The sequence below is a fragment of the Saccoglossus kowalevskii genome, chromosome 19, assembly GCF_978046115.1.
Source record: "Saccoglossus kowalevskii chromosome 19, keSacKowa6.1, whole genome shotgun sequence".
Lineage (NCBI taxonomy): Eukaryota > Metazoa > Hemichordata > Enteropneusta > Harrimaniidae > Saccoglossus > Saccoglossus kowalevskii.
Genome location: NC_140659.1, coordinates 1267023 through 1277511, shown reverse-complemented (window position 1 = coordinate 1277511; position 10489 = coordinate 1267023). Strand labels below are relative to the sequence as shown.

The following is a 10489-nucleotide window of genomic DNA, read 5'->3' as shown; positions in this document are numbered from 1 at the left end:
CAGAATTTAAACTTTGGTTGTGCAATAACTACAGCCATGAACCAGAATTCAAACTTTGGTTGTGCAATAACTACAGTCATTAACCAGAATACAAAAACTGGCAGTGCAACAACCATCACCATTAACCAGAATTTAAACTTTGGTTGTGCAATAACTACAGCCATTAACCAGAATTCAAAATTTTGCAGTGCAACAACCATCACCATTAACCAGAATTCAAACTTTGGTTGTGCAATAACTACAGCCATTAACCAGAATTCAAAATTTTGCAGTGCAACAACCATCACCATTAACCAGAATTCAAACTTTGGTTGTGCAATAACCAGTCATTAACCAGAATTCAAATTTTAGCAGTGCAACAACCACCGTCAGTGCCATTACCATACAAATAAACTAAAGAGGAAATGAAGAAAAAAACTGAGTCAAATCAAATAGACTGCCTATACTGTATTAATGGATAGCTACCAGTAGTTTTGATAGCTGGGTGACTGTAATTAAATTCTCAAGGTCATCAGTATTGTTGGAAGAATAAAGCTTCAACTAAATAATGTGACATTATCATTGACATACCATCAATCATTTATGACCTGAGGGCACACCCAATGTAGCAACAAGTCTTATTAAGACCACAAGCAATGTCTACACAGACAAAATATATACACTGAGTTATGACAGATTTTTAAGAGTGGTGTTCATGACAGCCATTTGAATTACCTAGGAGCAGAAATATGAAGTCACCATTAAAATTCAGACTCGCATTTCTTTAAAATGACCAAAATTATTTTGACGTTATACAGTAATCTCCCCTCCCCCACCAAGAAAGTGGAAAATTGCCAATATATACACCCCAGAAATATAAATACGGTATGGCGAGTGACACTATTAAGCAAGTACAAAAATTAAATACACTTGTCAGGTAAATTGTTTGAAATGTAATAATTAAAACCAACCAAATGAGGGTGGACAGACACCCATACCTGTTTTACAAATGGATGAACATGCTACCCTGTAAAGTATAATTTCAAGATGTAGGTCCTAGTGTGCAGAGAAAGGAAAAACAACTTTTTGGGGAATTACAATGTATATACAAATTCATTTTTAATAAAGCCATTTATGAGCTTCTTTGCATTGTTAAAAACTGAAGAGTATTCAGTAACCCTTGCCAAACCTACTGCACAGTGTTCCACATTTAAAATTAAATAAATATTTTCAGTTAATACTTTCAAGACAAAAATTCATATAAAAAGAGATAAATAAGTTGTTCAGAATTTCTTGCCAACATTAACAACAACAACAACTATATATAATAATAAATAAACAAGATGCTAAAAGACATGGGAAGAGCTGATTATGTTGTTAACATTATCTAAATAGGAAGTAGGAAATACAAATCACATGACTAACACAATTGAAATATTTTACATAACTTCAATTTTAAAAATAACCCTGGAAGTGTTTGGGCACAAAAATTACACAGAGAAAGAGTTTATAACCCACTGCCTTAAATTGGTAGTTGATGTGAATCCATGTGTACTAATAAATCAGAGGCACACAAATGTCTGTTGTTTATATGTACTTTTCAATTTCATATTTCCCCAATGCATTTTATTTTAAATTAGTCAAGAGTTTAGGCTGAAATTATGAAAAAATAATGTTTTGTAAATTATAAGAACAAAAGTCCTTATTTTTGTCTCCAATGATCAATAGTTCATGATAACACCTTTGGGATAGTAGGATTACTTAAATCTCACAAATCATTTGTATTATTGTCAAAATACACAATGAGTTAGACACAAAAATAGTTTGTTTTTATGCTTTTTGTTATTTTCACTCGCACCAATTGCAAAAAATTTTGATGGAAATGTCAATCACACAGAATTATTTTAATTAACAAATTTGAGTTGAAGGGTTTGTCAGTTTTGAACCACACTTTTAGATTAGTGTCAACATTTTAGACGGAGAGAAAAATTAAGTGTGCAGATCTACATTAATTTGTGTCAGATGAAAAGAGATTATAATGGAGGTGAAAAAGCAAACAGCTAAACTTGACATGTCATTTGTACCACTTCATTCAGAAATCAAGAGACGTATCAATTAAGTTAAAAACTGGCTACTTAATAGCAGGAATTTTTCCCAATCATGGGCAAACAGGTTTGTACTGTAATAGGTTTCAGGTTATTACTCTTTTCTGTATATCATTTCAATTTTAAAAAAATAAATAAAAAACCTGTTTCTTTATAGCTCTGGAGATCTAATAAATGCATTGACTTGCATTGTTCTTTGAACTGAAGTAGTAGGAGTATTATGTGCAAGTTGAGGTCTTCGTTTAGCCATTCTGGCTTTATTCTGTAAATGGGGTTGACTGCGACTTCGCTGTAACAGCACAGAGCATTCTGCTAGTTTGGGTGATGGTGCATCAGCACTCAAAGTACGTCGATGTCCATATCGGTGTCGCCTAGAATGATGTCTTTCTGGTGGTGGTGGTTGTGGTGGTGAATCTGAGCAATTCTCAAGATTTGTGTGAAATTGAGGCATAACAGGTTTCTTTCGTGACTGATCCCTGATCTGATACAGCCATTCCTCACGAATCTCCCAGCAATCGGCGTGGAATTTATACACAAGTTCTTGGTTATTTTTAGTAATAATATTGAAGCTATATTCATCCATGGGATCAATCTGACAACAATCAGTATGAATACATCCACGTGCCTGTTTCTTTGCTTTATTGGCATACCACACCAAAAATGGTGATGAATCATTAGTGTATAAATAAGCAACAACACTCTTTGGTTTCTTGCGATGTTTCCGCCAAGGTTCATGGATAGACAACTTCCCTTCCATGACAACTGTGCTCATTTGACAACTAGTATAAATACCATGTTGGTCTACTTTAGGTTTGGATTCATGACGCCCCTTTAACAGCCTTGACAAGAAACTCATGATGCCAATATACCAGCATCAAATCATAGACACACCTGAGAAGAGAAAAAAAAAAACTGTCACTTGATTTTCAGAAATGTCTTCCAGTGTTTGGTCAAACTGATTATTGGATGAATCAACATTGGTATTTACCACCTGAAAGGTTTCTTTTATTGCATTACAATTGATCACATTCCTTGCAGCCAATGATGCATTCACAGCAATGCTCACATAAAACAATGTGATGCAACAGTAACCATAGAAAACGGATAGGAAGCACTATAATTCAACATTCCACAAGACCTTGAAAAGGAGCACGAGGACCCTAGAGATTGAGTAAATTAATACTGCTTTACGACCGTCAAGGACAGAAAAATGTTAACGGGCGGACACGCTTTACACACCCAAATATCGAATTTCCAGTTGCTCAAGATTTCAACACATAGTTTTAAAACTGCCAACAATTAATTTTTGAGAAAATCTAACAAACATTGTGTAATTATGTAACAAGTGTAAGAACCGTGATTCAATGATGGTGATGGGTGAATTAATTTGTTTGGGTCTTGGTTGAGAAACTGTGTTTGGGTCAACGGACTTTGAAAATCATTCGCAAAATAATTACAAGTGCACGATATAATAATAACATGAACAAGCTACTCGAACAGCCATCTCCTTTAAAGTCAAACGAGTCGCGTTCAACATCGGTAGACAATACAGCGCATGGTTTGTACAGAATCCAGACAAGAAAGGGTGGTGCACGTCGGATTAAGAGTGAAACCACATCTACCCACACACAGACAAGGATGTCACGGACTCGGGTGTCGACGGACAAGACTCGTGTTTTTCTCAAAAATTTACAAATTTACGACGATTACAGCTAAATACAGAATTAAAATATGAGCTTGGTAGTCTTACTTACCTACTTGTACCAAAATAGATATATTTTCAGCTTGCTGCATCAAGATTATCATTAAAACACAACACAGAGAAAATATCACGGAAGCTCATTCTATGTACTAGTATTGTTGTTGTTTCACGTGAAGCGTACGTGCTGTACATATGTATTTGCATATGCAAATTAGAAAAAACGACACTCGTGGCAGACAGCACAAATTCTTTCGTTTTCATGGTCGATTAGTCAAACTCCTCGAAATGTACTCCAGTTCAATTATAACATAATGGGAAATGAATGATTCTATTTTAGAACTTTTAGGTTTCCGAACACTACCCCGTGAGCCTCAGTGCCAATGCAATGCAATCACAACTGATTATTTGAAGACCTGCTATTACCTGCTCATATTTTTTATGTATGTCTGTTTTGTTAGAAAAGTTCTCCTACAGCAGTGATTATTTGCTTGACAACCAAGTGAATGGTCGCTGCGCAACTTGGGTTTATTGTAATCGAAGAAACGAAATGACGATTCACATGGTGACAATTCAAGGGCGGTGGTCGTCACGCTGCGCATGTGCGACATTTGTATTGATAAACATTAATTTTCCCACAATCTAATGTGAATCACAAGTATCAGGTTTGAGCTGGGTGCGATGTGAACTACCTTCGTTCATTACCTTCCAATCACCTAAAAATACCTAATTAAAGCTTGGTAACGTTTTAGTTTGTACTTGTTGATCTGCGCAACAGTCAAAGTCACCATATTTGTTTATACGAGACTCGTATATCTCGCGCATGCGTGACATGAAGACTACCGTCCTTTAAACTGTAATCAGAGAAAATGGGTTTTATTGGCGCAATATTTACAAAATATTTGCTAAAACTAACAGGATTTTAATTAGTAAATCTTTCGTTTCGCAGATAATCCGAAATCTGTAATCAGCAAAACAAGAGTTCGACACGTACAATATTTCAGTCGTGTATATAATGATATAAATTATTTGCCGAAATAATGAGATTTTTATTAGTAAATAGTTTGTTTCGCTAATCACAGATAATCGGACAATAATTAGCGACACAAACAATTTACTGATTAAATATTATTTTCGGCGAATATTTTGCAAATATTGTGCATATAAAACCCCTTTTTCTCTGATTACAGTCTAATTATCATGATCATGTGTATCATCCAGTTTCGTTTCTTTGAGTACAATAAGCCCGCAACTTTGAGCAACTCAGCGACTGAAAACTCAGTTTAGTGGTTTCTTCAGTAATCCATGAGAACTGTTCTGCAGGATAATAGTATAGCCTGGATGGAAATGTATATAGAAGTCATTGGCATGAGAAATGCTAGATGAGGGAGGGGCAGTTTGTGGCTTTGTCTTTGAGTACCGCCATAAACTGAAATATTTTTCATGCCAATTGAATTCTGACTAATTCTTAACATGCGAGTATTTTCTGGCCAAATTCTAACCATTTTTTTTTTACTTTCTGATGAATCTGATTACAGCACGGTACTGGTGGTTATTTTTATGAAGTGTTTACAAATCACCGTGACATTGCTTAAAAAAAACATGTATAATTTTGTGTTTGAACATGGGAGGTTATCGATATTATAACTACAAACAAAGTTTAAATAACAAGTACATTGCTCGGTAACTGGCGTAAAATCACTATACTCATGTGTGGAATTCAAAATCATGTTTGGTTCCATTGTGCAACATTGTTGCCATTATCTCCGAGCCGCAACCCAAGTGATTGTTTTTAAAATATGTTTTGTTTGTGCCAGGCGACAGTTCCGGACATTGAATGTCACTGTTGTCACTCCTGACTTTTTTTTTTCTTTTTTTAAGTGCAAATTGCAAGTGTTAGTGCTGACACATAGTGCATTTTGCCACAGAAGTCATTTCCTGTTTGGGACTACTTGACAGGGCTGTGTGGCCATCTCCCTATCAAATGGCAATTTTAATGCGCTATCCTGGCGTCAACCAGGCTCGGTCGAACACAAGCACCTGCGGACCTTATCCAAGGTTCCCCCAAAGTCGCATTCGTAAGTGAATGAATCTCGGCCAGTGGAATTGGCCTTCCCATTGAGTCTGTGGCACACTCACCCAGGGTAGGGGTCGACCTTTTAATGTTCAGCCTAATGTAGGATTTGAACTTGGGTCTACCGATCATGAGTCTGATGCGACAACCACTATGCTACCAGTGATCGGTGTGATTGTTATATTTGGAAGAAACACAATTTAACTTATGACCTTATAATGAGTTATTTGAACGAAACAGCCTGTACTATTTTTTTAGAAGATTTCAAGAAAACTTTAGACTCTCAAGTAGGTATTTCATTTCATTTTGCAAATTACAAAAGTGGAGCAAATAAATTTTTAGGATTTTAATGGAAAAAATAAATAAATGCACAGTTCACAAATCACGGACAATGTGTTACAAGTTACATTTTTCGACCATGGCGCTTCACAAAAGCACAAGTTGGCAGAAAGGTTGCTGATAGCATTCGGCCCTCTATGTTGACATTTGGAAAACATGGTCATGCCCACTCTTATAATTTTTTGCCTGGAAATAATTTAATCAGATTCTCACTTGGGGTTTCAGGAATTCTACTCGTGCCACACAGCTCTTAGTAGGCTAACTGATCAACTTTTGCATAAAAAAAAAAACTTTTGCACGTTATGCTGTCAATAATATTATTTGATTTAATACAATAAGCCTCTGGCCCAAACGTAAGCATTTCAAAAGTGTTATAGTTAACTGAGAGAGTGGTATTAAAGGGCGGTAGTTGTTGCGCCGCGCATGTTCGACATTTGTGTGTCTTCTCAAAGCGAGATACAAATCTGACCAGGTTAGGTGTGGTACAGGGATTTTGTGACACACAAAAGTTTCTGGGCTACTATACTTTATGTAGGGGGCTGAAATGTAGGAAATATAGTGGGCTGAAATACTTTAGTAACATGTTAGTCTTCTGTCATTGTGTATAAGGGACATACCATATAGAAAAGAAATTCATCTTCAACTTTATTTAACATACAGAAATTACAGATTCTCAGTCTGTGGAGGATATATTGCATTCTTCCATTTTCAATATGATGGATGAGCAGAGCCTTTAATACATAATCATTAAGATGGTTTCACTATTACCGAGGTAATAATTACTAATTTGTTCATTACATAACACAGACTGTGACTTGGATAAGCTACTAATAAAATAGTGTCCACAGGTTTCCATTTCAGGCTTTGTTGTTTTTGACAACTGTAATTTAGATATGTTTGCAGATAATCAAACTCTTTATTTCAGGAGAAAAAAGTTTGTAATGAAACGTTTCAATTCATTTTGTGAGACTGTGTCAATTAAACAATGAAACGTGTAGATTACAATTAAATGAGTGAAGAGTATTCAGCATGTTAAAAATAATGTTTTACTTCAAATGGCATCCAGGTTTTGTTCAGTCAAGACTACACCTCCTAGGAATAAGATCACATCACACAAAACTGTATAATTCGCATGTAAACCAGTTTCAATCAAATAGCAAAACATATTTGTGGTTCATATCAAAATCAAAGCATGTCTGAAAAATGAAAATAAAATCATCAAGGCCGCCAGTTAACAAGTTTGAATCAAATCTCAAAACAGAATCATACAAAGTTTGAATGAAATTAGCACAGCCATGTCCGAGAATCTGTTCATGATATTTTATTGGACATTTTGGGGAAATACACCCATAGTTAAAGCGTACTTTAACTATGGGTATGCACTATTGCCAATTTTTAAGCCAAAGTGTACCCCCTCAATGTTAATCTTTTTGGGTTCACTTTTCAACTGGCTGCAGAGCACTCCCACCCACATTCCAGATTAAGTCTGAAAGTTCTGGGATTTGTCCATTCAGGTTTAACAATAAGTTTGTGCATCCTATCAGTGTTTTACAGCTTTCATAACATTTTCATGAAAGTTTAATATTCAAAACCTATTTATTACCCACCTATCCTAATTACTAGGGGAATGTCATTGGATGTGCAGATGTTTTTTAATTTGCCTAATGAACAACACACATTACCATATGGGAGAATAGATATTAGATTCTACATACAATAGTGTACTCACTATCAACATATAATCATATTATACTAATATATTAACAGCCACACAAACTTTACTCAAGGCTTTATTGACAGTATCATTACAACATTGTAACCATGGAAATACAATCACAATCCTGTTATTTTCACCAATCAGGTGTGTTAGCCAGTCATTATGTCACATGACATTCTTGTTATGGTCAACCCAAATAACTTTTCCAAAAACTCAAACATCTTATAATAAGGTCCCTACACTCATGGTGAGAATGGTGAGAATTTCTCCAACACCATAGCTGGATGCATCACAATTCTAACTCATGGTTGTGGAAATGCAATATACATGTATGATCGATTTTCAAATTCTGTGATTGTTGTGTCAAACAGAAATAACAAAGTCACTATGAAACAAAACATAAATCTTAGTTTAATAAAATATTATAAAAGTTTATTGATTATTTTAATAAATTTAAAAGAACATAATGAACACCAACACCTTGTTAGTAAGCATCGATTTCAATGATCTGAGATCATTCCTGATTTCAATGATCTGAGATTATACTTGATTTCAATGATCTGAGATCATTCCTGATTTCAATGTTCTGAGATCATTCCTGATTTCAATGGTCTGAGATTATACTTGATTTCAATGATCTGAGATCATTCCTGATTTCAATGTTCTGAGATCATTCCTGATTTCAATGGTCTGAGATTATACTTGATTTCAATGATCTGAGATCATTCCTGATTTCAATGTTCTGAATTTATTCTTGATTTCAATGATTTGAACCATCTATATTCATACTTCTTTTCGTTTCAAGACAATCGGTCCAACGTTGTCTTGACAATCTTCATTATGCTTATTATGACTACCATCACAATATGGAAACTAGAAAAAAAACATGACAAAATTTAGCTACCAATAAATCCCAATTTGAATTTTTTTAAATAATTTTGTTTACAGTTGTTTACACTCTTGTGCCCCTTGTTGATGCTTACATTAGTGGACAGTTTCCTTTGCCTGCATTTACTAGTTTATTTGTTCTAAACAGTCTGCATTTACTAGTTTATTTGTTCTAAACAGTCTGCATTTACTAGTTTATTTGTTTTTAACACTCTGCATTTACTAGTTTATTTGTTTTTAACACTCTGCATTTACTAGTTTATTTGTTCTAAACAGTCTGCATTTACTAGTTTATTTGTTCTAAACAGTTACATTTACTAGTTTATTTGTTCTAAACAGTTAGCATTTACTAGTTTATTTGTTCTAAACATTCTGCATTTACTAGTTTATTTGTTCTAAACAGTTAGCGTTTACTAGTTTATTTGTTCTAAACAGTTAGCGTTTACTAGTTTATTTGTTCTAAACAATCTGCATTTACTAGTTTATTTGTTCTAAACAGTTAGCGTTTACTAGTTTATTTGTTCTAAACAGTTAGCGTTTACTAGTTTATTTGTTCTAAACAATCTGCATTTACTAGTTTATTTGTTCTAAACAGTTAGCGTTTACTAGTTTATTTGTTCTAAACAGTTAGCGTTTACTAGTTTATTTGTTCTAAACAATCTGCATTTACTAGTTTATTTGTTCTAAACAATCTGCATTTACTAGATTATTTGTTCTAAACAGTTAGCGTTTACTAGTTTATTTGTTCTAAACAGTTAGCATTTACTAGTTTATTTGTTCTAAACAGTTAGCGTTTACTAGTTTATTTGTTCTAAACAATCTGCATTTACTAGTTTATTTGTTCTAAACAGTTAGCGATTACTAGCTTATTTGTTCTAAACAGTTAGCGTTTACTAATTTATTTGTTATAAACAGTCAGTGTTTACTAGTTTATTTGTTCTTAACAGTCTGCATTTACTAGTTTATTTGTTCTAAACAGTTAGCGTTTACTAGTTTATTTGTTCTAAACAATCTGCATTTACTAGTTTATTTGTTCTAAACAGTTAGCGTTTACTAGTTTATTTGTTCTGAACAGTCAGTGTTTACTAGTTTATTTGTTCAAACACTCTGCATTTACTAGTTTATTTGTTCTAAACAGTTAGCGATTACTAGTTTATTTGTTCTGAACAGTCAGTGTTTACTAGTTTATTTGTTCAAACACTCTGCATTTACTAGTTTATTTGTTCTAAACATTCTGCATTTACTAGTTTATTTGTTCTAAACAGTTAGCGTTTACTAGTTTATTTGTTCTAAACAGTTAGCGTTTACTAGTTTATTTGTTCTAAACAATCTGCATTTACTAGTTTATTTGTTCTAAACAGTTAGCGTTTACTAGTTTATTTGTTCTGAACAGTCAGTGTTTACTAGTTTATTTGTTCAAACACTCTGCATTTACTAGTTTATTTGTTCTAAACAGTTAGCGATTACTAGCTTATTTGTTCTAAACAGTTAGCGTTTACTAGTTTATTTGTTATAAACAGTCTGCATTTACTAGTTTATTTGTTCTAAACAGTGTGCATTTACTAGTTTATTTGTTCTAAACAGTCTGCATTTACTAGTTTATTTGTTCTAAACATTCTGCATTTACTAGTTTATTTGTTTTTAACAGTCTGCATTTACTAGTTTATTTGTTCTAAACAGTCAGCATT

At 33.8% G+C, this 10489-nt stretch overlaps 2 protein-coding genes across 2 annotated transcripts in view; both read right to left on the bottom strand.

Moving 5' to 3' along the window:
* Positions 1-917: 917 nt before the first annotated feature.
* On the bottom strand, positions 918-3933 carry LOC102805515 (uncharacterized). The gene is made up of 2 exons (XM_006820108.3): positions 3839-3933; positions 918-2975 (listed from the first exon to the last, which is right to left on the bottom strand). The coding sequence occupies exon 2, from the start codon at positions 2938-2940 to the stop codon at positions 2236-2238; it is 705 nt and encodes a 234-aa protein (XP_006820171.1). The 5' UTR covers positions 2941-2975; positions 3839-3933; the 3' UTR covers positions 918-2235.
* Positions 3934-8319: 4386 nt separating this feature from the next.
* LOC102805435 (CDGSH iron-sulfur domain-containing protein 2 homolog A-like) overlaps positions 8320-10489 on the bottom strand; it is a 30050-nt gene continuing 27880 nt past the window's right edge. The window contains exon 3 of the mRNA XM_085493574.1: positions 8320-8786. Coding sequence (XP_085349700.1) covers positions 8697-8786 — 90 coding nt within the window. The 3' untranslated portion in view covers positions 8320-8696. The remainder of the gene's footprint in view (positions 8787-10489) is intronic.

Bases quoted from the DNA above. Each gene is read 5' to 3' on its own strand.
- LOC102805515 (XM_006820108.3), bottom strand. From the start codon at position 2,940: ATGAGTTTCTTGTCAAGGCTGTTAAAGGGGCGTCATGAATCCAAACCT.